This window comes from Sphaerodactylus townsendi, linkage group LG10 (genome assembly GCF_021028975.2).
Source record: "Sphaerodactylus townsendi isolate TG3544 linkage group LG10, MPM_Stown_v2.3, whole genome shotgun sequence".
Taxonomy (NCBI): Eukaryota; Metazoa; Chordata; class Lepidosauria; order Squamata; family Sphaerodactylidae; genus Sphaerodactylus; species Sphaerodactylus townsendi.
Window position 1 is genome coordinate 23,738,767 of NC_059434.1, and position 27,367 is coordinate 23,766,133.

Genomic DNA, 27,367 nt, shown 5'->3' on the forward strand with positions numbered 1-27,367 from the left:
AGGGGAGTTCCATTCAGAGCTAGTGCCCAAGTGGCTCCCACCAACTTGTTGCTCCTCGTTTCCCCCATCATCTGGGCCTGGGAAAAGGTGTTGGTTTGGGTTCAGCAAGCATGCTGCCCAACTAATAAAATCTGTACTCTATGCTACGCCCTTTGTTCCTGTGTCTGTTATCAATAAACCAGCTATGGCCAGCCATTTTACCACTTAAGAATTTAGTGTACTTGTATTCATTTGGGCGGTCCTCCCCTGCCTTGAATGGGCAAGGTCATACAATACATCTTCCAAAGCAGCCACTTTCTCCAGGAGAAGTGGAATAAATATTTTAAATAAGATGTAGTCTGGAGCTCAGTTGTAATTCCAGGGGATCTCCAGTCCCTACCTGGAGATTGTCAATCCTATATCTATCTGTAAATTTACTGCTGGGATAAAATAATACTCTGTGCCTTCATGTCTGAAAAGGTATCCACTGGAAACAAGCCCCCTGATATTTGTTACCAAAACTATTTTTACATCCCATCAATATTTATCTGCTACTAATCATGTTACGTATTTGTACTGTAACAAGATGGAGGGGATTGTTTTACTTGCTTGCTTAAATTAATTGTCTGAGCCATTTTACCCACCGGAGCACACCTTTTCTGACACAGGCCCCTATCTTTAAATCGCATCTGTCATCTCTTTTGTCTCATACAAATCTTGGAATTCTGACATTCCTGTCTTCTCTTTCGGCTTTTCTCCACCTTTCTCTTTCCCCCTGCTTTCCTTCTGTCCCCTATCTTCTCTCTTCCTCTCTAGAAACTTCACGTGCATGCCTGCACAGACAGGAGAAAGCATTGCGGATGCCATTCATCCAGCCCACTTTAGATGGGAGCTTGGCTCTACAGCGGGTCATGACTAGCCACCAATTCATCCCAAGACCACTTCTCATCCAGTGCATTTTGGGTCTTCTAGAAGTCCTGTCATGTTTTTAAGGCACACTTACATTGCCACGATTCCGTTGTTCAGACATGAAGCTTTACCTTGGTCTATTCTGTCCCTTTCAAAAATTAGGAAATTTAGGCTACACTTGTAAAACAGAAAAATTATACCAGCTGCATTAAGGGGAACCAACACTCTCACTGCCATTACTTATAATAAACTGTCAGGCTTATTATTTGCATTACCTGCCTTTCAGAGCCTTCACACAGTATGTGCCAGCAAACCTGGACTTGCTAGACTATTGCATATCCTATAGAAAGCTGCTAGCAAACTTGGTGAATATACCCCCCTTATCTGCATCTAAAAATACAACTGAGTCACAGTAACAATTAGCATTTTTGGTATATACAGGTATGTCCCCCTGGAAAGTATTTCCATGATCAGTTAAACTTAGAACTGCAACTGGCAATTAACTTCAGTGTCGCCATTTTGATAGGCTGGTTACAAAAATATATACTGACTGGTCCAATCAGACCAAGTATTCCCATATCCTGCCTCATACAGGAAGTGAGCAATATTCTAAAGGCCATTCAAAACAATCCCACTTTCCTGCCTTTGAAATATTTTTAAAATCTATTTTTCTTTTCATTCCACATGCGCAAAAGTTTTCCAGACTAGGAAAACCATAAGGACTTCATACCTTTCTTTTCCCCCTTAATTTTCCATGTCTTACATACAGATGAACTGCCGAACCTAGAAAGAAGCATATTTGGGGTCTTGTTTTTGCCGATTCTGCTTCGTAATTTTTCTGCATACTTTTGTGTTTTGTGCGCGAAGACTGATGTGGGGCACACTGGATCTGTCAATAATAATAAAATGTCATCCATGTAAAAAAAAAATAGTTCTCTGCATCCTGAAGAATGATTTCCTTGATACTAATGTGTACTCTCTTTTTTTGTTTACATCACCGATTATATTATTAAAATGGCAAAAATACAGGGAGATATCACCAGTTCAGGTTAATTCACTGACTTTTTCGCTTAACTGGAAATAGGTACGATGATGGTAATAAACAAGGAAACCTCTTGAATGGTTATACCGAAAGAAATTTTCCAGAAAATATAATTTCTCCTCAATGTCCATCTATGTTTTGTGCAAGTCAACCTGGTCTTATTAGATGACATAGTAGAAGCCCCTTAGCTAAAAAAAAAAGTAGTGCATGCAGATCCAATTAAATGAATCTCCAGTTAAAAAGATGGATTAAAATATATGTGACCTGGGAAATCTGTGATCAGGAGCTCCTTCAGTTTCCTTTTAAAACAGCCTTTAAAGGATTCAAACTAGATGGGGGCTATGATCGCTGAAGTCCCAGGTCATCCGGGTGGCCCAGACAGCTTTTTACCATCTGCGGCAGGCATGGCAACTGGCCCCGTACCTCTCCCGTTCTGATCTAGCAACGGTGATCCATGCAATGGTCACCTCCAGGTGAGACTACTGCAACTTGCTCTACGCGGGCTTGCCTTTGGCCATGATCCGGAAATTAAAACTCATTCAGAATGCAGCAGCCAGGCTGCTTACTGGCAGTTCGAGCAGGGATCAAATTACACCAATCCTATACCATCTGCACTGGCTGCCGATTGAGTTCCGGATTATGTTTAAAGTATTGGTTTTGACCTTCAAAGGCGTTCGCGGTCTTGGACCTGCATACCTGAGGGACCGCCTCTCCCCATATTGCCCCAGTAGGCCCCTCCGCTCCTTGGAGGAGGACCTACTCGTGATCCCTGCCCCCAAAATGATCAGGCTGGCCTGGACGAGGGGCAAGGCCTTTTCAGCCCTGGCCCCTACCTGGTGGAACAGGCTCCCTAGGGAGATCAGGGCCCTGTGGGACTTACAGAGTTTCCGCAGGGCCTGCAAAGCAGACCTGTTCCGCCAGGCATTTGGCCAGCCTGGTTAAAAAAAAATACATCTACCATGTCATCTGGCCTCCCGTGGGCACAAGGGGGGAAAGGGAGTAGTCAGACACCATCCACATTTTAAAATGGGTTCTGTTTTTATACAATTGATATTTAAATTATGTTTTAATGTTTGTTTTAACCTGTTGTGAACCGCCCTGAGCCCTCAGGGGGAGAGTGGTATATAAAACTAATAATAAATTTAAAAAAAATACTGAGGAAAGTTTTTCTAATGCTTTTTAAATCTGCACATTTTCTCCTATAAGCCAGCTATACCTAGGATGACTAAAACTACAAAAAACTGTGTGGGAAAATGGTTTACTCCCCTTCCTCCGATATATTGGGGAAGCAGTACGATTGAATTAATGACTGCAGCTGTGGCTTTGAGCTTAAATTGAGAATTAGGACACCTGACAGGTATTCGTGGCAGGTCAGGCCAATCTGGACACTTCATACTGTCTGCCAATGGCAGAGGCCGATATTACAACACTCCTGCTCCCTGTTCTCCATGAAGAAGACTTTGATGCCTTAACACACACACACACACCGCCAAGAATTTCAGTGACCTGAGGACATGGAGGACTTGATTCCAGCGTCAATTCTCACACTTCATAATATGAATAGCGCTAACTTCAACAATTAGCTTGTCTAAAATAAAGCTCGTGACTATTAAAAACTCCAAGTAATAAAGCATGGCTTAATTTATGCCAACTTCCTCAGCAGGAGAGAAAAAAAATAACAGCAGCTAACAGAAAACCCAAACATTAAAATGATGCATCAGCACTAATTCAGTCTCTACTGACATCATTTCATAACTCACGTATCTTGCCTATGTATGGAATTTTGCGACTGTATCTGCCTATGGATTTTCAACCGCTAACAATCATAAAAAAGCACGTTATATAACAGCCTAGTATACCCCCCTCTGCAGATCAAAGAATCCTTGTGGAGGGGCAACAGCACATGGCTACATTTCTGCACACACCAGATTTGCAGAAAAACAGGAAACTTAAAAAAAACCAATTTGGGAGTTAAGGACAACTGTTTGGGGGAATGACAGATGGAATGACAGACTACTGAGCAAGGGGACACTACAGTGAGTAAGACCAGGAGGACAGATGACAGGCGGTGGGAGTAGAAGGAAAGATGGAGCAAAGAAAGGACAAGCACAGAAGGCCAAAGCATGAGTGACAAAGCAAAGGTCAGTGGGGGAAGGACTAGGATTTTCCCTCCCCCCTCAAGTCTAAGTGGGTTCCCCCTCCCCCGGCACATACCTTCAGGAGAGTTTTGCTATATTTAAGTCCTTTCACTTTCACATTTTTCTCTTGTGTATATTTAATCTTTTCAAAAGCAGCTTGGGAAACATTACTTAGAAAAGATTGTTTCCAAGTTAAAAAATATCTCTACAAGTTTTGAGTAAGATCCTGTTTAGCTGGACCAGTGATCATATTTCCCTTTTGTCTGCTTTGCCAAGGCAAACTAAATCAATGACCTATGTTAAACAGTGGAAAATCCTACCAGATTTCTTCAGTTATCTTGCTATTTATGCTCTGATTATCACCGTCATCTGTCTGCGCTGCTGAAATTACTGCAAACAGGGTTTTACCTTATTTGGGCTACAAACTGTTACTAAAAATCAATGCTGTCTTCCCAGGCTTGTTTGGTCCAGATTCTGACCAATCTGCATCATAAACTATTTATATTCATACAAGCAGTAAAGCCCGCTGTCTGAACAAATACAATGGGCTCTAGAAAGCTGTGGGTGGGAATGGTGCCCTCTAAGGGGGCAACCTCTCCTGTCCTTCCTTCCCTCTTGGTCTTGTTGGCTCCCCACTCTTTGCAAAGCCGGGATCCAGCTTTGCCAATGGTGGAAGAGTGCCTAAGGAGATAAGGAGGGGGACTCTCCCCATCTTCATAGGCACCTTGCTCCCACCCTTTGTAAAGCTGGGATCTTGGTTTTGCGAAAGGTGAGGGAGTGAGAAGGATGCCTGTGAAAATGGGGAGAACTCCATAGGCACCCAGCTGACTTCTGCCCCCCTTTGCAAAGCCAGTATCCCAGTTTGAAAGGGGGGCGGAGTCAACAGGGTGCCTATAAAGAAGGGGATAGTTCTCCCCATCTCCATGTCCCCCCACCATTAGCAAAGCTGGGATACTGGCTTTGCAAGGGAGGGGGAGCCAGCTGGGTGCCTGTGAAGATGGGGAGAGTTCCCCCATCTCCATAGGCACCCCATGCTACCTACCCCCCTTGCTTCCCAAGGCCCCCAGACTTTGGGAAGAGAGGTGAGGAGAGCAATCTTGCTAGCTCTGTCCCACATGCAGGATCATGATGCCTTCTCCTCTGCTTCTTCCCAAAGCCTGGGGCTTTGGAAAGCAGGGTGGGGGAAAAGACAGCCCAGCTTTCTGTCTTGTGGCTGTTTCTCCCACTTCCTGAGGGCCACAGGTCTTGGGAAGCAAGGTGGGGGGCCTGATCCTGCTTGCTGGACTCAGTATGTCCAGCAGGATCAGGTCCACTTCCACCCTCACCTCCCTTCCCCACGGTCCAAAGGCTTGGTAAGGGAGGTGGGGAGTGGTTGGAATGTGAGGGACACACTTCCAACCAATGAGTGCACTGGAATCACTTTATGAATCCTTCCTGCCCATAGGCTGGGGGGTTTGTTGTCAGAGATTCTAATTCCTTAGTGAATTGTGTACAAGGGTGTTTTTTTTTTGCTTCATTTACCCTTTTTTTAACCAGTTAAGCTACCCGCGTTGGCATGAAACCCACAGTAAATAATTGTTTGTTTTAAAAAAACGAGATTCACATTTTCACAATTGCTGTTAAGAAACACATGTGGTGTTTATCCTATCTCCAGTCCATGAATGGAGCTAGAGTTTTTACTCACCTTGCTCTGGATCACCTTCTGACCCCTTCCATCCAAATTAAACATTTCCAAACCCATTCAAGAAATGCTGGGGTATCAGGATAATGTAATAAAGGAAATGTTTACCTTTAGTGTGGCCAAGAAACCATTTTGGGATGTATTTTGCCCATGATTGTGCCAAATACTTATTTCAGCCTGCTCTGTACCCAAAAGCCAGGCACCTTTTTAGCCACTGAAAATAGAACTATACTCTTCTAAATCCACTGAAGTCAATTAGCTTAGAAAGGTTAGGATGCTAGTGCTAGTGTTTGGGAATTCATGGTTTTATTCCTCTGGAAAAGGCTAATTTGAGTAACATTGGCTAAAAAGAAAATTCAGTTCAGTTTCTGGAACAAACAACAGTTTTATACATGAGTTGTAAATTAGATCCTGTGGCAAATCCTTTCATGAAACTGCTATAAATCATGAATGTGTGTGTGATTGTGTGTATCCACTAACTGGTATTAGTGAGAGAAGAAGGAGGTATAGAATTGACAAAATGTGCCTTTCACTGAAAAAAAAATTCCTCCGGGCAAAATATATCCACCAGAAATGTGTATTTCACAGATTGTTCATTCCACTATAACTTATCAGGGGATACACTGTGAAAAACAGATGTCACACAAACCCATGTTTAACTGTTAGTATCATGTTAAAAACCATGTTTAACTGTTAGTTTCCAATTAGTATCATCACTCAAATATAAACCATTCCACTAACTATGGTTGGGGAGAAAACGTTTTGAGACAGGAAATTTTTAAAAATGGAGTTCTGTGTTGTTTTCCTCCTTTGGTTTCAAAAACATTTTATTTCCAGCCTTTCTGACAGGTATTCACTGAGTGAACATGCAAGGCTTTTGAGAGCAAGTTGCAAGGCACTCTTGAAGTGAGCTGAGGCTTGTTTTGGGTCAATGTGGGGGAGAGAGGGCCAATAGCACCCTAGTGCTATTCTATTGGCATCATGCCACCTCTTCCCTATTATAACTCTATGAGAAATACCATGTAGTCATTTTCTTGATTGTGCGTGAGTGAGTAAAGTTGTGAGTAATTTCTTCAGGAAACCCTCAAAATGGATATAGGGCTATTTATGGTGGCCTAATACTTATTGTACAGGGCCAGGCTGTCAGCTGTAGTGAGATGAAAGATTGCTGGAGGGGGTATGAAGTATCTAAAAGCCATGGAGATGTGCCATGGGTTAATACGGCCCTGACTGTGAGGCAGCACTCTAGGATTTCCCCAAAACTCTAGACTGCTGCCCTGACATGAGGGCATCAATCCAGGTTTTGAGCCACAAGTGACACTGCACTGTGGCACAACCCTGCTGCAACTATCTCTGTCCCCCAGTATCTTCCAGCAGATTGACAACTGTGGCAGGTAACCATCTTTCAGTACATCTCACAGTTGTCCTGACCATTGTAATCACCGGCATTTGTCAAATAGGAAAATTTTGGTTCAGCCATCTCCAATATGTTTTTACAGTTCCCAAACTACTATGCGGCTACAGTTATGTTTGTGGCAGTTTAAGAGACTTTCAAATGTTATTTGTTCCCTGGTGGCCTCTTCCTTCTCTGTTTCTCTTCATAGACTTTGATACAGGGGCAAACCTAGACCTTTTCAAATCATGCTTTGATTAAATGTTTATTGTCGGGGGACATACGTCTAGACATAAACTGAAGCAAAGCTGACAGCCACCAAAAGAAAAGTTAACATAATATGGCAGTTAAACTGTCTGAACTGTAGCTGACCTCAGTGAAGGCATCGTGTAGCAAATATAATTTTAGTAATATCTAGCCTTGGACCTTGATAAAACATAGACCAACTCGAATGGATCAAGGTGATCCTAGAAACCAGACGATGAAGAGTGGAAAGCCAATTTCCCCACTGAGAAATTAAAGCCGGATACAACCAGGTTTCAAAAGAAACAGCACCTTTTCATTGCGGTTTCTCCCTCACCACTGCAGCGGGTGTGGATGTCTATTATGGATTCAAACAATGTAACTCCCCATGAACACGCGATCTGCTTGGTGGGTCTGTTCTTCCACATCCTGATTGGCTGTTGTGTTGGGGCGGGGCGGGAACTTTTTTAAAAAAACTTTTTTCGTGCAGCTACATCACTACGTAGATGTGTAGGAAGAATTTCCCCACCTTCTGACTGGCTATTGCGCTGGAGCGGGAACACTACTCTGCTCCCGATTGAAGATTCATGTTATTCATGTTGTTCTTCTTCTCGTTTTTATGTTCGAATGTAGCCACGCATAAACAATTTATCAAAATCATTGTACCGTAGCTTCCTATTTACATTCCTTCATAGCCACGCCCAGAGCAGCACAAAAAATAAAGGCTGCGCACACTCTGCGCACAGCCCACTGGACTCTGATTGGCTGGAAGGTTCGAAGGGCGGGAAGACGAAGTTGCGTCTGTTCCGTTTCTCCCCACCGATCCAGCTTCGGAGCGTGATTGGAAAAAAAGATGCACTTCAATGCAGGTTCTGAAAAAACGTGGGATAAGGGGGGAGTGCTGCGAGAACCGGGATGAATCTGTGTTTGGCACTTAAGCGGTGGGGAGTTCTTGCTTAAACCGTGTTTTTTCACGTGAGTATCATGTGATAAATTGACCATGGGGAATCGACCATAGATCTGTTTCCAACCACATTTCAAAAACTTTAGGGCTTCAAGTCTTTTAAAAAGGGGGAGGCAGTTTCCACAGATTTCCCCCTCCCAATCTAGAACCTCATTAATGCTGTTCATGAGAATCCCACGACCCCCAAACCAGAACATTGGGAGGGGAGCTCAGTAGACTGTAGCAGGAGGGAGAATTGGCAGACTTCACCACATCTTTTTAAAGACTAAGAGCACTTAACTGTCTTGTTTTTGTTGCAAGCAATTGCCCATTTCTCAACCTGTATTCCAGAATACTTATGCTTGACATTGTAAGACCCAGGATAACCCATCCATTAGGCAGGCTGAGGCAAGCATCTTGGGTATCAGAGGTGCAGGGGCACCACCCAACCTAGATGTTGTCCCTCCCTCCATGCCATCGAGAATCAGCCCAGTGGGTGCCTGGAAAATCGGGTAGTGATGGAGCAGGCCCAGGGCTCTGCCCAGGGCCAAGTTCATAATGTATGTAATAGAAAGATGGTGTGCAACAGAAATACCAAACAAGCAATATTTGCACACAACATAGCTAGCAGTCATAGACTGTAGAATTTGTGAGTTTACCAAGTTTCTAATATATTCATTTTAAGGGACTGCGTCTCAGTGATGCCCCAGTACACTTTCAAGTGTTTCTCTCATACAGGCATAAGTACATTCACAAGCACTAGTCAACACTGCTACAATAATACTATTACAATTGCTTCCCTAGTCTCCTCAGGGATAGCTATTAACTAAATATCGAAAACCCAACATGAACTGGCCAGCTTCCAGATATGTTCTGGCTTCAAAAGAGTACGTGGAATTTTCAGTGTTGATCAGTAAGTCACATATAAGCTTGTTCTTACAAAATCAAATCAGACTTCATTTGTCTCTGCAAAGCTGTCCCTTCTGCAAAAAATTGAGACAAAAGGGCCTAGTTCAGCCTGCTTCCTCCTTCCGCCTGACCCTTGGGGGTGGGTTGGAGGAAGGTGGTGATCTCATGTCACACTGTTGGGTAACAAGGAGAATGGGCACAACTGTGACTCGCCATCAACCTTTGCTCCTCAGCTGGGGAAATAAGGAGGGCAGGTGGAGGCTTCTCGCCATGGCTCACGAGGAGCAAATGGGCAGGTGCTACCTCCCCCCCTTCTCAAGACATGAAAGAGGAATGGGAGTCATAACTAGGATACCAAAATTTTTTTGCTGGTCCTGGACTCGGAACAAAATCTGATATTTGTTTGTATGTATGAATGGGCTATGCCTGTGGTGGCGAACCTTTGGCACTCCAGCTGTTATGGACTATAATTCCCCATCAGCCCCTTCCAGCATGGCCAATTGGCCATGCTGGCAGGGGCTGATGGGAATTGTAGTCCATAACATCTGGAGTGCCAAAGGTTCGCCACCACTGGGCTATGCACTTGAGTATAGAAGAAAGTCCATTCCCTGTATTTTCCTAGATACCCACTGTAAAGAAATTAAATATATCATACAATATGCAGAAGTCAAAGTGATGAATTTCACCAAAATCCTAGAAATCCATTACTACTAAACAATATTTTAAAAATATTGACTTGCAAGCATTGTATGTAATTGTCATAGATCACACAGTCCAGATACATATGCAGATAAAATTATTACCTTCTTCTGAGGCCAACATATTTTCAACATTCTCTGGGTCCCCTTCAGCATGGTTAGCAACAGAACTCCCACTTTTTGTCCTCCGAAGAACGCTGAAAGCTCTGTTTATTTTCTTAAAGGACCTGCTTCTTATAGTGGAACGTTCGAAATGTTGAGCTACGCCAAAAAGAATTTGAGAAAAGGAACAGAGTGAAGGACTCTTTGGTTACAGAACCAGAAGGACTCATTCTGAATCTGATTATCATTTATCTCCACTTTTTCCCATGTCAACATTACATATGGGCTTAGATCCCATCTTAATTTTCCCAGCCGTAAGGGGGAAAATGTTCCTCCTTTCTGTGGCAGTTCCAAAGAAAATCACTCCCCTACTCAACAACAACAACCTTTACTAGGATTTAATATGCTCCCCGGCTCCTAATGATAACACACAGTATATGAGAACATCTTCTAGACATTGTGTGGGGATTTGGGGAACTCAGAAGCTTGAGTGCAGTATCATGCAATGCAAACATTTACCACTTAAAAATGTGATGGCATACTGGAAGGAAGGGGGTATTTGGAAAAAAGCAAAAATGAAGTTTAAATGCATGAATAATGTTGAGCATTCATCTCCCCCTTTCCCCACCCTGTCCCATGAAGTTATTTATGCAGACTTTTAATATTGTATTATATGGGCTTTTACACTGGTTTATACTTTTAATCTTTGTCACGACACGAAACTGAGAGCTGCTTCAGATATTAAATCCTCAAATTCATGTGTGAAAATTCTATGTAAGGAAGTAACCAGAAAATAGCAGAACATACCCACTTGTAATCCTAGGACAGTGGTGGCGAACCTTTGGCACTCCAGATGTTATGGACTACAATTCCCATCAGCCCAATTGGCCATGCTGGCAGGGGCTGATGGGAACTGTAGTCCATATGGGAATTCTAGTGCCAAACGTTTGCCACCATGGTCCTAGGAAGATCATAGGGCTTACAGAACTTACACCACCCAAAAAGTGGCATAAGTCTGAGGGCCGGGACACAGTATTCCTGGCATTAACCCCCAGAAGGGAGCCGACTAATGCCTTGGGAATGCCCTTGCCCACTCTTACCCATGCTGGCATTCAATTAGGACACCACTACACTTCACTGCAACCCCAGCTTCCGGGTTTTGCAGTGTGGGGCTGAGGAGCTGCTGGCCAGTACATCTGCCATCCTTGCCAGGGTAAGTGTCCTGGGGATGACAAATGCACCGGTGCATCCCCTCCCCCCCCCCAATTGAATGGGCCTGTTAGGCTCTGAAGATCCCACAGATTGCGATATCTATTTTTCTGCTCAGCCTTTCACAATATCAGCTTTTTTGTTTGCAATTAGCAACGTAAGTCAGTCCCCCCCCCACCTTTAAAAGCGGTATAACATTTCTGTCATAAATGTTCAAAAAATGGGGTCAAAAGAATATGAGGCGCTCCTCCCTGGTTCTTACGTCTAGTTTGATTGCTTCTGTTAAGGTCAGCAGAGCTGGGTCCTGACTGGCAGTCTTCAGAGGTGGTGATGAAGGCTGGGTTAATTAAGCCCGGCTCGTCTGTCATTAAGGCTATCGTGGCGGCAGCAGAGAGCTCTGGGCCAAGAGCGGCTACAGTCAAAGCAGCAGTAGAATCTAGAGACCCATCCTGTGAACGTCGCTTTCGGTCTTTGGTAAGGCCATAATGGGATGCTCCTTTACATCTAAGAATAAGGAAAGAGAGGCAAAAGAGACGTGGTGAAAAAAAATAGACGTGTTTAAGAAAATTGGATTGTTTAATTAGATTAAAGGAAATGGTTGCCAAGACTCAGAGGTGTAGCTCCAAGGGAGTTGCGGGGGGTGCGCGATGCACCGGGGGCGTGCCCCTGTGGGGGCGTGGTGGGGGCGTACCGGGGCGGGGCGGAGGACGCACCGGTGCATCGGGCGCTTTCCCCCCTTGCTACGCCTCTGCCAAGACTGGGGACAGGAATTAGTCAGTCAGTCAATATTTATTTTGATACAAAATCAGCTCCAGATATAAATAGATAACAATAAAAGTAAAATAGGATTAGCAATAATACTAATGATAACATTAAGTCAAAAGAGCAAGTCGTATTATAAGACGCTAATGTCAGCTATGGAGTAGAATGAGTAGTCTTAGCTGCTTACGTAATCTGCTTGCCCAAAGGCAAAGTTTGGCAACTTGATTCATTATCTCCCAGGAGATAGATAATAGCTTTTTCAGAATATGAAGGAAGAATGACTTAGCCGTTTCTTTTCTCCCGCTACTATAGCAAGTAAATGGGATTGGCAGGTTTTTGAAACACTGAGATCTGCAAAATATTTTTGACTTAAAAAATAGGAGGAGAGGAGGAAAAAGCAGTGTTTGTTTTATCTAATTACCCTCAAATCTCTGAACAAACTGTTGTCTATCCCCAACAAAGTACCAGTAGGAAATCCAGCATTTTATTATATAACATGCTACATGATACACAGCAAACACCATGTAACAGGTGTTTGGTTTCCCCAGAAGTAAAACTGAGGGGAGGGTGAACACAACACTCAGTAATCATGGATTAAATTATTAATTCACGCAAAAAAGCCTACTTCTGGTGAAAAAGCCATTCTAACAACACATTCTCTGTTTGCAGTTGTAACTCCAGTGCATAGAAAATACAGAGACAAGCCTAGAAGGTGATCGAAGAAAACAAAGAATGGATTCTATAATCACTTCTTTGTCTTAGGATAATGAAAGAGACCAGTGTGAGGCTCGAATGCTTGTTTGTGTCAGCTTACGTGGGGGGGGGGCACTTATTTGGGAAGTTGTGGATACTACATCGTGATGAGCAGTGTCTGTCAAAACCACCATCCTTCAAGAGTGCCCTCGCAGCTGCCTTTCAGTTTCCACATTCCCACCAGCTTTGCAAAAGCCTTTCCCAAAAGCTATCAGAAACAGGCCTCCCTTGAGGTTTCACCTGTTGGTTTTCTGTTAAGCAACTGTGGTTCCTCGAAAATCGCCGATAATCCGTTCAGAGATTATCGGCGGTTTTCGAAAATGGCGTATTTTGAGGTATGCCGTTTGCGCACGGACGAACGCCGTTTGTGCACGCGCAACACCGTTTGTGTACGCACAACACCGTTTGCGTATCTCGGCAGCCGTCGAAAATTGAGGCAGCCAACGATTTTCTATGGCAGAAATCAGCGCCTGGCAATCGTCAATTTCTGAAATCGACGATTGTCGAAGGCACCGATTTTCGAGGTACTACTGTAAAGGTCTCTGTCATACAAATCCCACCTATGCCCAAGTCAATTCAGACATTCATTTTCATTCCTGTATAGTGAAGCAATTTAGAAAACAGCAGCAGCGCAGAGACACCAAGGACAGCAGGAAAGAGGGTAATCTCTCCTTCCTCTGATGTTTCAGAGGGCAGAAGTTATTAATCAGAACCAGGACCATAGCCACAGTGGTGCAAAAAGGGGCTGGGTGGGCCCCATCAATCATTTGTCATGCCCCTCCAATCAGCACTAAGGTTTGTGTAAAAACCACCGTGAGTCTCTCAAGTGTAAATTCTCTGTTGTAAAAAAAGGAACTGAGGTAAAAAGATGTGAATTGTCCTACAGATCTTCCAAATATGAGTTCCCTATGTCATTGGGCTAGAACAGAATTAGCAGTTAGCAGGGCTGAAATGTCCTCATCTAAAAAGCCTGGAGGGTGACATAGGATGTCTGAGTCTTTTTCGCATGTCCCATTTTGCTTGGAAGTTAGAAATAGGGTACCCACTCAGGTTCCTGCTCTTAGGCTCACACAGCAGAGATAGCTGTGTTCAAAACAACATCTATTTATTAGCAAGACGATACAGGGATGGAAACAACTGGTTTAAAGAAAAGTCACCTCATGGAGTCTACAGTTCTAACTAACAAACAGAACTAACTGAGCAGGGACTCCAATTTATGAAACTAAACCAATGCACAAATATCGGAGGGGCGAAGCCAGAGGTGGGATCCAGCAGGTTCTCACCAGTTCCCAAGAGTGGGTTACTAATTATTTGTGTGTGCCGAGAGGGGGTTACTAATTGGGTCGGCTTTTCCGTTAGAAATTCCATTAGGTCCAAAAATCATAAAGTCCTGTTGTTTCCTATGTGGCTGGTTAGCGAAGGTAGAAAACAGGATCATTCTCCCTGTTGGGCTGTTTTAAAAACATGTTTTAGTAATATGGTAAAGTTCCTTGTTTAAGGAAAGTATCCTTCTTTTGATTTCTAGAAACAAAATTAAGTATTTGAAAGTATTAAGTATTTGACAGGCAGTCAATTAGAGGAGAAGTAGTTGTTTCTGTTGGCAGTAGACAACAGGACATGCTATAATGAGTTTAAATTATGGACAGAAAGATACCAGCTGGAAATTAGGAACTGTTTTACAGTAAGAGTTTTTTACAGTAACAGAGAAATTATTAATGCCCCGCCCCCGAAATGCCCAGCCACGCCCCCGTCGTGCCCCGCCCAGCCCCATTGGCGCTACGCCACTGTTTGAATCCCACCATCATGGGAACCTGTTACTAAAATTTTTGGATCCCACCACTGGGTGAAGCAAACTATTGCATATACAATAAACAAAACACAAAAGTCAGCTGATATTCCAGGTACAAAAAGCAGCAGCAACACATTTTCTTAAAATACGGATTAAAAATAATAATCATAAATATTGCCAAGAACAAGCTTTTGAAACTTTATAGTGAATTGTGTTCCTTTACATGTGAATCTCCCCCACCCCCCACATACACACAGACAGATATGTTTCTGAATAAGTGGTGCCAGGTGTCCTGATATGGTGGGAGACTTCCCCGCAGTCCCCAGTATTGCTCAATGGTATCACAAAAGCTGGTGGAAGGGGGAATCCCTATTCTGAACCATACCCCTGAACATGGCAAAATACTGTAGAGTTGTCTCCTACAGTGTGGCTAGAGTGACTCATTTCCTGTAATTCTGCATAAGAAGCTTACATGGCAGACAAGGTTACTTTAACTGCTAAGCAGCTGCTGAGAGTAAAAGCAAACCCAGGTAATTTTCACAAGGTTATAGTCCAGTGGTGGCGAACCTTTGGCACTCCAGATGTTATGGACTACAATTCCCATCAGCCCCTGCCAGCATGGCCAATTGGCCATGCTGGCAGGGGCTGATGGGAATTGTAGTCCATAACATCTGGAGTGCCAAAGGTTCGCCACCATGGCTATAGTCTATCTCAGGGGTCTGTAACCTGCAGCTCTCCAGATGTTCATGGACTACAATTGCCAATTGGCCATGCTGGCAGGGGCTGATGGGAATTGTAGTCCATGAACATCTGGAGAGCCACAGGTAGCTAGACCCCTGGTCTAGCTGCAGAATTGTAATAGAGATGCCCGTCTCCAGGTGGGACCTGGGGATTCCCTGGAATTACAGCTCTTCTCCAGACCACAAGAATCTGTTCTCCTGCGGAAAATGGATGTTTTGCAAGGTGGACTCTATGGCCATGAACCCCACTGATGTCCCTGTCCTCTCCAGGTTCCATCCCAAAATCTCTAGGAGTTTCCTAAACTGGATCTGGCCATCCCCCCAGTGGCTGGAGAGGACCTGGCGACTCTAAATTCCAGTGACTGTGTGACTCCAATCGTGAGAAAACTGGTCAATGTAATGGAAGTATATTACCTTGAGCCTCTACCTATTGACATATATGGTGTATGCCTTTAATGTTACAGCTGGATGTGCAGGCACAGGTCCAAATTAGAGCTGTCATGTCATGCCTGACAACCTGTGGGAGGCGGGGGCAGGGGCATGGAGGATGTGATATTATTTCCAGGAAATACCTTGAAGGGATGTCCGTCTTCTGTAGGAATTCTCTAGTGATTTCTAGATTTGGACAGAGCACTGCATTCACTTCTGGGTTTTAACACTGGCTGCTGCTGGTGTGCAACAGCTGCTGGGGGTGGGAGATTTTTTTTAGCTTCCAGCGATATTGGGCAGCCTTGCATCAAATCCCTGCTTAACTATGAAGGCCACTGGATTACTTAGCATTTACAGGCTGGTTGCGAAAGTAAAAATGAGACAATGACCTGTTGTAACCTAGCTCTGGGCAGTTAGAAAGAAAATCAAACCACGAACCCATTGACAATCACCCTCTTTCCTGCTGTACTTGGTGTCTCTGCACTGCTGCTGTTTTCTAAGTTGCTTCACTATATAGGAATGAAAATGAATGTCTGAATTGACTTGGGCATGAGTGGGATCTGTATGACAGAGACCTTTACAGTAGTACCTTGAAAATCGGTGCCTTCGACAATCATGTTTGACAAACACTTAATGATTGGTACCCCACCCTGGTACATGGACAATATACCACACTAAACTTTCCCTTCTCACTTAGAACCAGTTGAATCTGGCCATGAAAGCCTTCGACAATACAATAATCTAGTTGTTTAAATCAAACTATCAAAGGGGAAATCAGATGATTTCTGACATTGGTATATGATTCACTGATAAAAAGTATATGACATTGTGACATATGTGACATTGTGGCCTTTTCTGCACAATCCAAATAAATCATTTTGAGGCAGAAAATAAAATGTTTCCTCTGTGGAGTTCCACATGGTTCTTAGCCCAAAATGTTTTATTTCTCCCTGAAAAGGTTTCATTGCATGCTGTTCCCTAGAGATTATTTTTAAAAAACATTTTGAAAATGTTTTCAGTTGCTGTGTGATCGCTTCAAAACGTTTCCCACACTTCTCTGCAGTCCCCAGATTTCCTTGTTGACACCATTTTCTGAGCTTGCACCAGCTGTCTCGTGCTGTATTTTCACCAGGTTTTTTTTTGTTTTTGGGTGGGGAGCACCGTGTTTGCATAGCTACATAGACACGACCCCTAGAGCAGTGATGGAGAACCTTTTTGAGACCGAGTGCCCAAATTGCAACCCAAACCCCACTTATTTATCGCAAAGTGCCAGCCCGGCAATTTAACCTGAATGCTGAGGTTTCGGTTTAGAAAAAAACGGTTGGCTCCCTCTTCCTCTGCCCCACCCGCTCAAGCAGGAGCCAGCCTGCTCTAGCCTCCAGCAAGTCCCTTGCGCACCACTCTGTGCCTCTCTAGCATCTCTGCCTCCTCTGCTCCCCGCCCCAGGCAGCAGCCACCCAGAGCACAGGCACCAGGCCCGCCAGCCAAGTACTCCCTGCTCACTGCGGTGCGCGCATGTTGTGCTCAGTGGCCCAGGCCAGCCTAGATGTGTGTGTATGGGGGGTGATTTTCTGCCCCACACATGACAAACTGTGTGTGCGTGCCCACAGAGAGGGCTCCGAGTGCCACCTCTGGCACCCGTGCCATAGGTTTGCCATCACTGCCCTAGAGAATCGCAGCTTGAAGCTCTGAAGCTTCGTAGCTGCAAATCTAAGAAGTGGTTTTTAAAAAAACCATTGCCACAAAATGGCAGCCAAGAAATGTTTTTGACGCACAGGACATCTAGGCAAGAGATTTGCCCTATGCTGAGGTATAACTGAAATTTCTGGTGGCAAGCTGGTGCGCCGTAGTAGCTAGAGCGTCAGACTGGGATCTGGAGACCCAGATTCAAATCCTTGCTCTGCCATGGAAGCTTGCTGGGTGACCTTGGGTCAGTCACAGACTCTCAGCCTAGCCTACCACACGGGGTTGTTGTGAGGATTAAGTGAAGAAGAGGATAATGATGTAAACTGCTTTAGGTCCTTACTGGAGAGAAAGACGGGAAACAAATGAAGTAAATCAGCATTACATATTAAGCTTCCGAGACAGGAAAGGTTCACATTCGGGCCGCCACAACCCAGCAAGCTGAACACAACACATCCACTATCAGGAGTTCAATAAACTCTCCTTTACCGTCTGACTAGGGCCATAAGGGGATATGATCTGGAACACACAAGGCTTAAAAGCAAACAATGCTGAAATTTTGCAGTTTACTTGTTTACTTGGGATTAATCTTCTATGACATTTCTCTCTCGCAAACAGGGCAAACCTTTGTTCAAAGAGTTTTCACACTTTGAGAAACGCCTGACTACCACCCAGTAAGGAACATTAAAAATTAATTGTATATTTAACTACAGTCATGCTAGAACACAAAATCAGGCCACTCAGAGGAAATTGTCCATTGCTTCTCTGCACAGCCAACCCCATTCTGCCACTGCAACAGTTCAAAACATGTTTCTGCTTGCAATTAATTCTGCTTCTTAATCAGTCTCTAATGTGCCTGCCCTACTTTCTGCTACTGTTATCTTTTCTCCGTGGCTAAGGACAGCTGCTGACTTTCACACAAAAGCCCTCCAGGAAGGAAATATGAAAATAGCTGTCAGGCTGTTAATAGACAAAATTGCTTTAATGATCAGCCCACACTTCACCTGACCTATGGGGAAGCTGCTTTTATGTGTCCGCTCCGTCTCCCAAAATGTGAAGTACCGTTTCTCAACTGGAAATTTCAAGTTGAATGGAATGCTTCCACTCCTGTGCTTGATATTCCAAGAAGCGTCACTGGCAGGGCTGCCAGTTTCCAGGTCGGGAAATTCCTAGAGATTTTGGGAGTGGACCCTGAGGAAGGTGGCGTTTGGGGAGGGGAGGGACTTCAATGAGGTGTAATGCCATTGAGTCCCCCTTCCAAAGTGGCCATTTTCTCCACTTTACAAGTGTTTCAATACATTGCATGCTTGCTATCTTAAGCAGAGAGGTTTGATTTGATATCAACATTTCCTGTTTTCCTTGTTACTCTTTTCTCTAAGGCCCCTTCCGCACACGCAAAATAATGCGTTTTCAAACCACTTTCACAACTGTTTGCAAGTGGATTTTGCTATTCTGCACAGCTTCAAAGAGCACTGAAAGCAGTGCATTATTTTGCATGCGCAGAATTAGCCTAAGTGACTGTGCTTGTGTAACCCCCATGCCCAGAATGGGTTGGCCCAGAAGGGGTTGACCCAGTAAGGGGTGGAGACTCGGAGCAGCAGAGAGGCTGAAAGAGCTCTTTTGCAGAAGAACAGGGCTACCAGACTCGGACCTTGATTTCTATAAGCCCTTAACACCTTGTTAAGGTAATTTCAATATTGTTGGGAACTACTGGGAAGGTAGTTGTTGTTTTGCTGTGTTGTAAATGTTGGAGTTTATTGTTTCGGGGTTTCTTTTGTGGTTGTAATGGGTGAGAGTTCTCCTGGAGACCTTCATCATGTTGCAACCTGTTCATCAAGCCCTTGGAGTCTTCAGGAGCCAGCCAACTTGCAAAGAAGAATTTGGACTTGGCAATATCAGTAGACTGTAAATAGAAGGACTTGAAATGCAACCTGAACAGGACCTTGAATTGTAACATTAAATGTTGATGTTTTAAAAGTGTTAATTGTAAAGAAAAGTAAACCATTTTGTTGTTTAAATTTGGTTCTTTGCAACTCATTCCAGGTTCTGCCCCACAGAACCCACAGAAGGAGGTTACACTTGCAAATTGTAGGGGCAGACATTTTGCTTGTACACGCTGCCATAAAGGCAGGCAATGATGCCAAATGGGAAGGTGAATGGAGGCAACTGTAATACATTCCATCATTCCCCGTGGTAGGCAACCCAATTTGCTCCTGAGAAACAAGTTGCTCAGATGAAGAATCTACATATTTCTCAGGCTTCCTTGACCTACCTAAACCCTGCTGTGTTGGAGGCTCTTTGACTATCTAAGACAGTGGAGTTGAACCTATGGCACTCCAGATGTTCATGGACTACAATTCCCATCAGCCCCTGCCAGCATGGCCAATTGGTGAACAGATTGGCCATGCTGGCAGGGGCTCATGAGAATTGTAGTCCATGAACATCTGGAGTGCCATAGGTTCGCCACCACGGATCTAAGAAGTGATGGTATCCCACCTATCCTTTGTATCTCAACTCTTCCCTTTTCCTATTATGTTGAAAATGTACATCTCATGGTGATCCATGGTGGAATTCACACCAAACCTCTCTGCCTAAGGTTCTTTTTCCCACCTTCCCCATAAGAATGTCCACAATGATTTTCCCTTCTGAAGGGAGCTGTGACTCACAATCACTCATATTGAAATAAATGATAGTTTTTAAGGTGTCAGTGGATTTATACTGTACTCAGCAGCTCCTCTGCCATTATACCTTCTCCAAAACATCAGGAAATACAGTGCCTAGGTTCTATTGCCTGTGTTTCTGATCTGAGTTCCCTTCCTCAATGCCTTATAACTGCTTGCATCAAAAGCCACCAGAATGAATTTCAGTGAATTGTGAATAGATCTAATGGATGTTGATATTCATCTGGTCAAAAGCCAAGAGCATATTTGAATTAGAATCAAGAGATGGTGTGAAAATGACCCCAAGCTAAACCATCTCTTTCTGCAGTTCTGCCTGTCTCAAAACCTCTCTATTCTCTCAAATAGAACAATGGCTTTTTCTATGCAGAACATTTAAAATGTTTTACAAACATTTTGAAAAGAACTGCTTTTGGGGGGTTTTTTGTCCACATAGTGCGGAAAAAATAAGATTTCAGGCAAAAATGGTTCTTTTCTTTTTTAAAAAACCCCACACCATCACATCTTTAATTTTTTTTTCCCTAGAAAGACAACAACATCATCATCACATAATTGAAGATACGGAGATAAAATAAAGCATTTCAGGCAAAAATGGTTCTTTTCTTTTAAAAAAACCCCACACCATCAGATCTAGAAAGGAAACAACATCATCATCACATCTTTGAAGATACAGAGACTCAAAATCTATGCAGTCTTTCTGATGCTCATATTGTGTCTACATACCAGGGAAGGGCGGTATAAAAATCCAATAATAAATAAAAATAAATAAATAGCTTAAGAACATAAGAACAAGCCTGCTGAATCAAACCAGAGTCCAACTAGTCCAGCACTCTGCTGGATCAGACCACAGTCCATCTAGTCCAGCTCTCTGCTACTTGCAGTGGCCCACCAGGTGCCTTTGGGAGCTCACATGCAGGATGTGAAAGCAATGGCCTTCTACTGCTGCTGCTCCTGAGCACCTGGACTGCTAAGGCATTTACAATCTCAGATCAAGGAGGATCAAGATGGGTAGCCATAGATCGACTTCTCCATAAATCCTTCCAAGCCCTTTTTAAAGCTATCCAGGTTAGTGGCAATCACTTTTTAAAAACGTTTCTTAGTGCACAGTGCACAGCAATGATGGAAATGGTGGGCAGTGGTGATGCTAGATGACAAAGTGTCTGTAGGACACTTCACCATGTGGCGGACAGCATGGAGATTCAAACTGAAGCGGCAGCAAGTGGCAGAGAAACAAAAGAACAAATTCAAAAACCAGGTGGGAGTAATAAAATGTTTCCTGATCTCCGCACAGCAATGAGAAATGTTTTGAAGTCATTTGAGGGAAAAAAGATGGCTAGTTTGTGTTTCCAAAATATACCATTTCGGGCTGAAATAAAACATTTCCAAAATGTTTTGGTCTTAAAGCTGTGTGGAAATGTTTTAAATTCCAGTTTCAAGATGCTTTATTTGTGTTGTGTGGAAAGGGCCAATGTGTTTCAAGAAAGTGGTGCACTTAGCATCTTTGACCAGGGCAGCCCAGTCTTAAATTTCAAAGCTCAGTGATTTTTAAGGTGCTGGGAACATCTTAAAGTGCTGATTCGGGGACAAAACTGGCACAAATCTAATGAAAACAGCATTTCTAATAGTACTTCAGTAGAACTGCTTTTTTTAAAATCACATCTACAAGAAGAAGTGTTTAATTGTACAATAACATGTTTCAGTCCCTGCCCACCCACCCCCTGCAGTAATTAATATTTTGAGACATTATCATTGGCTTTTCCACACTGCCTTCTGGGTTCTATATTAAACCAAGTAATTTGGCTACCACTTCCTTTGACACATCAAAATGCACAATTTGCATGTTAAATGTATGGCAAGTACACAAAATGGAGGAAACAAATTAAGATAATTAGAACAGAAACCATCTGATTAATTATTACATGTAGATAGAACACAATGTACACACATTATCCATTCAGGACAAATGGGTTGCTCAACAGCATGTAATCAGGATGCTTCCAAAACACACAAACCTCATTGTTTCTATTCTTGTATATATCATAGGTTTACAGTGAAGTCCACTGATCCAAGGGGCAAATAGGCCAGTGGGAGGGGCACTAGCACCAGCAGTAGCATGCCATATGACCACACGGCACCCAAATGCAGAAGCTGCCATTGTGTCTGTGCTCCTCCAGTGCAGGAGCCTGTGCTGGCACAGTTGGGGCCATTCCAAAGGCATTACCAGAGATAGAGCCGACTGACTTCCTGTGGCCTTTCAGTATGGGAACACTGGCATAGACATACACCAGTTAAAGTGTGGAACAGCCCATTAACCTGTATGGGTGGGGGGTTGTTGGGCAGCTGGAGATTTCTGCTGTTTTTCTTGGTTCCCGCACTGCCTGAAACCCATTTGGAGGTGGTGTGGCTGCATTGCAAAACTGCCCCCCCCCTTTTCAAGTCTTCCATACTGCCACCCAAGGATGGGACCCCTCTTGCTCCAGGGCCCCCCTTTCTTAAACACAACACTCAACACCCATTTCTGTGGGAAATTTTTTGGCCCGAGCCAAACCATTTATTGACACATGTGCAAAAAGAACCGTAAGGCGCAGCATAGGATCTGATCTGTATACTGGGCAGCCCGATTGCTGTCCCCCAGTGAGCCTTTCATGTCAACCTTTTATGTACCTCCACTGGGCAGACGGCCACATGCTGAACATCCCTTGGACACCCCCTCCTGGTCGTTCCACCACGCAGCTTGCTCCACCTCATAAACCTCTTATGGAGATTCCCCAAAGAGGGGTAGCTCCTGGCTCCCCTCCCACACAGATCAGTTCCCATGCGCAACCCGCCCATCTGGCTATGACAAAGAACGCATGCATTGACCATATCCAAGTATCTTAAGGGAGAGGTGAATAGGAAGCTCGTCACAATCTGCTGGAACAAGAAGGAACGAGGGGCCCTTCCACGCCTTATAAGGAGCCCGCCTCACCCCTTCTGATGATGACATGCCTCTGCGGCGTCCCCTGAGTGTGCCCAATCCGGGCTCGCCTGACCCTTGCCCCTCCCTCCCGGGGGATGGAGGCCTATCAGCTCCCCCCTTTCACCGACCCCGTCCCGGTCAGTAATGACTACCTTGCCTATATGCGGCCACTCTTTTGCACTGCAACATTAAACACATATCAGTGTGTTCCATCTATTGTACTAGAGTTGGAAAAAGTGAGCAATTGTTTTCTTAATTACATAAATCACAGAAAGGTTAAAACCCCAGATGTTTTAAACAAGTGCATTCTGACAGCCCGAAGAAACCTTCAAAATAACACCCATAAGAAACTTCTTCCCCTAGGAACTGACATGCCACACAAACCTTCAAGATAGCCCAAAGGCTCTCTTAAGGGGCTTACCTTGGGGGCTTTAAGGACTTGCAAAACAAATGTAGCCTTCCTTTCATTTGTGATGCTCTTGATATGTTCGTTTCTTTTAAAGTAATCTTATATCAGCATGCGGTTTAACACTAATGTTATGAGCTATTTTTTTAAAAAAATGAAGAAGTCACAACCAATTTTCCTAAAAGTACACAGCCAATACTAAATATCTTGTTTGTTTAAACAAGAATCTGTATTATTCTATAATTCCTGAGGTGGGAAGGGTGGGGAACACATCCTATCAAATCCAGGCCTTACTTCAAAATTATTTGGCTCTCAGTGCAGAGGACTGTGCATCTAGTCTTATATTCCCTGCAAGGCTTTATAACCGGACAACAAAATCTTTCCCACGACAGGACTGGCGAGTACCCTTTTTTAGACAGCAACCTCAATGTAATAGAACAAGAAACTTGCAAAAACTTCAAAAATGGTTTGCACTGAAGCACAGGATATGGGCAGTCGGGAAGAGAGCCATTAAAGGAAAAGGTCAAACCTGCCAGTGTGAACAGAAGCTCCTGAACGCTCCTAACAGAACATCCTGCATCGTGGTTTGGAGTTAGAGAACAACCTGATTGGTTCTGACCATTCCCAACTAAGTTGCTCCAACTACATTTCTACTACTGCTTACCGCTAGCTATTATGGCATCAATACTTCAACAGGTAAAATAATAATACAGTATATGACATCATACCCCAATCTGGATGGTTCAGGCTAGTTTGATCTCATCAGATCTCAGTAGCTAAGCAGGGTTGGCCATGATTAGTGCAGGGATGGGAGACCACCATTAATGTTGCTATTAGAGGTGGCCAAAGAGCCCCTAGGGCAGTGTTTCCCAACCTTTTCGAGGTCAGGGTACCCTTGACCTCACTCTTCATATCTCACGGTACCCCTGCCGGCACCCTCCACCTTCCCCTCCCATTGCCCCTGCTTGCCACACCCCCACCTTCCCCTCCCAGGGTGAAGGGAAGCATTGGGGGTGGGGGTGGCTGCTAACCTTGTGGCAGGCCCTGCCCCATGGGCCAGCTCCATGTCCTTGCTGGCGCCGGTGGGAGATACCACAAAAATGAGGGGGGGCGGTAGTGTTGCTGCGGTACCCCTGGGACATGCTCACGGCACCCCAGGGTACCACGGAACCCTGGTTGAGAATGGCTGCCCTAGGGGATGGGGCGGTCTACAAATCTAAACAATTAAAAAAATCAGTAATTTATTCATTTGGATATATTAGATTTGGAATATATATCTGCTTTTGGGGGAGTTTCCTGACTCCATGTGGTGCAGAGCTGAGCCAGCACCACCAGCTGCCCCCAAGAGCCACAGGGACTTTAGAGGCAGGCTCTGACTTGAACATTGGGCCCATTCTGGCCAGGTCTTCTGGCTAAAGTGCACATGACCTTCAAAGATGGGGCCGGCAGTATAAAGTTGGACCCAATCAGGCTGAGCTTGCAGTTCAACACTGGGCTCAGCCTGGCTGGGTCGAGCTTTAAACAGGATTCGAAGGTAGAGTGGTAAGAAAGGGGCAAACAGAAAGAAGAGGAATAGAAGAAGCAAGTGCACAGTAGGTACCTAAAAAGACTATTAAGGTGCTACTGGACTCAAATCTAACCAAGTTATGAAGGTTATCTTTTTCTCAGGGACTTTGCAGTCCAGCATTTGAATATATACAGAAGCCCCTGGAACCTTTCCATGAGCTTTGCAAGCACACCCTACCTTTATTAACTTCCTGCAATTGTTTGGTAGGCATTTTACTAATGTACTAATGTCAAACACTTGGAATACGGATATATTCTGCCTTGGTATTGTGAATCCATGCACATACGCTTTATTTCTGTACATTCATTGCATCACCACAGCAACTTTGTGATGGTGCTGATTCTCGTATACATATTTAGTTGATTATTTTTCCTATTTTAATGTCATCAAAGAAGACACAAATGTACATTTTTAAAGCTTATATTGATGCCAAATTATGGAGAAAATGACCAGGTCTGAAGCATAAAATAGCTTAAGGACACACTTGTCCAGTTCAGTGAGACCTTTAGAGATCAGATTCTAAGTTTCATCATCCTACTACTGTTAACCAGTGGAGGATGCTGAGAGATGCCCCAGGCAGATCAATACAAAACAATTGAACACTGTCTTTACACCTCTTTATTTGATGGAACATGGTGTTAATAACCTCCCAGAAGACAGGATTTAGTGACATTTACCTTTGACCTATGTGACCTCAATCCCCCACTGGCTCTTTTAGGTATTGCTATTTCAACAGACAGCATGTCCTGATAGAAACTAGCAGTAAATAACCTATTTGTCTAAGGGAAGCACATCCAATCCTGTCATTAATGCTCCTGCAAAGGGTTTCTTAAAAGGTTAAGGATGTAAATCAGTTGCTCAGTTGCTGGTGTGAAGGTTACTAAAAGGATGGAGAGAGGGAAAAATGCAAATAAAGTTTTTTAATTAAAAAGAGAAAGGAAAAATGAAACAGTGATTCCCTTGACCTGTGACATTCACATTTTGACCTTTAATAACTTGCAAGGGACCCTTTGAAACAAAAGTGAATGACAGCATTGCCTATAACCCTGGAACAGCAGAGTTTCCTCAGTGAAGAGAGGTTTCTTTTTTTTCTTACAAAATTGGTACTTTCTAGTCCACATCATTAATAAGTTTATAGACAAAAAGAAAAGGAAATTTCTAAACAGCCCCAAACAGATCCCTTGGAGCAGCATTTCATGAAAGTTTTTTTTTAATTTATTTAAATTATAGCCCACCTTTCTTCTCAGTGGGGACCCAAAGTGATTTGCAATATTCTCACATTTTCAATGTTAACCTCCCTGAGAGGTAGGTTAGGGTGAGTGTATGGTACAGTCTAGAAACACTAATATTTCCCTGTTTTACCTGGCACTTGATTCCAGAAGGCATTATTACAAAGGTGGAAATTGCAAAGAATTTGATTACTGACTTAGCCTTATGTTTTTCCTGTTAGCAATCCTCCACCACATGTGTGTGTGTAAAATGCCCTCAAGTTGCATCCAACTTATGGCAACCCCCTCAAGGGGTTTCAAGGTAAGTGATTAAGCAGAGGTGGTTTGCCATTGCCTTCTTCTGTAGAGTCTTCCTTGGTGGTCTTCCATCCAAGAACTGATCCTGTTTAGCTTCCACAATCCAATGAGTTTGGGCTATCCCATGCTGCCTTCCCTCCCCCTTCCACCATGAGAAGGGCTATAATTTTTTTTAATGTTAAAGATTTAACTTTCTAGAAGTGTGTGACTTAATACATCAGAATTGTTGCTCAATGGATTTTCCTTCTGTGAATTCACTAGTCAGGATTTCTGTTTAAGAAAGTTCATGAGAAAAAAAAGTACACAGTTTTCCTACGATCCCATCCCAACCCATTTTATGGCAATATGTCAGTGATTAACATTAGCATTTCTCATGGCTAGAAGGGTGCTGCATCTTCATACCAAAGTATACAGGATGGCAACTGCTGTAAAAGGGATGTTGTTTTTTAAAGATAGTTTTTTGGAAATGATGTCACACAGCATTTTTTCATGTAACCAGGTGTGAGAACTTCAAGGCTTTCTATAAGCTTATATCAGTCTGGGGGTGTACCTTTTTAGGATGTGTTTTTTGCTAGTGAGACAGATGACTTGGGTCAGGATCTAGTTTCTGGGGTGGATCTTCAAGGAAGCCCAATAGGTAATATCAGCTTGGAATGCAGAAGATTTTGTATCTCATTTTTTAAGTTTATATACCTTCACTGTTCTGTTGGTCTGAGTACCTATTGTGTTAGCCACTGAGAAGCAAAACTGGCATCCTGGGGGCTTTTCTGCATTCTCATTTACCTCACTTTTTCCTGTTTCTCTCAGGATTCCCCTTCCCCCTTCTGTT

General features: G+C 43.7%; 1 protein-coding gene across 4 annotated transcripts in view; it reads right to left on the bottom strand.

Moving 5' to 3' along the window:
- LNX1 (ligand of numb-protein X 1) overlaps positions 1 to 27,367 on the bottom strand; it is a 123,819-nt gene that overhangs the window by 43,410 nt on the left and 53,042 nt on the right. For all 4 annotated transcript variants that reach the window (XM_048510158.1, XM_048510159.1, XM_048510161.1 and 1 more), the window contains exons 3-4: positions 11,509 to 11,750; positions 10,041 to 10,196 (exon numbers count right to left, since the gene is read on the bottom strand). In XM_048510158.1, the coding sequence (XP_048366115.1) occupies positions 10,041 to 10,196; positions 11,509 to 11,750 (398 nt within the window). The remainder of the gene's footprint in view (positions 1 to 10,040; positions 10,197 to 11,508; positions 11,751 to 27,367) is intronic.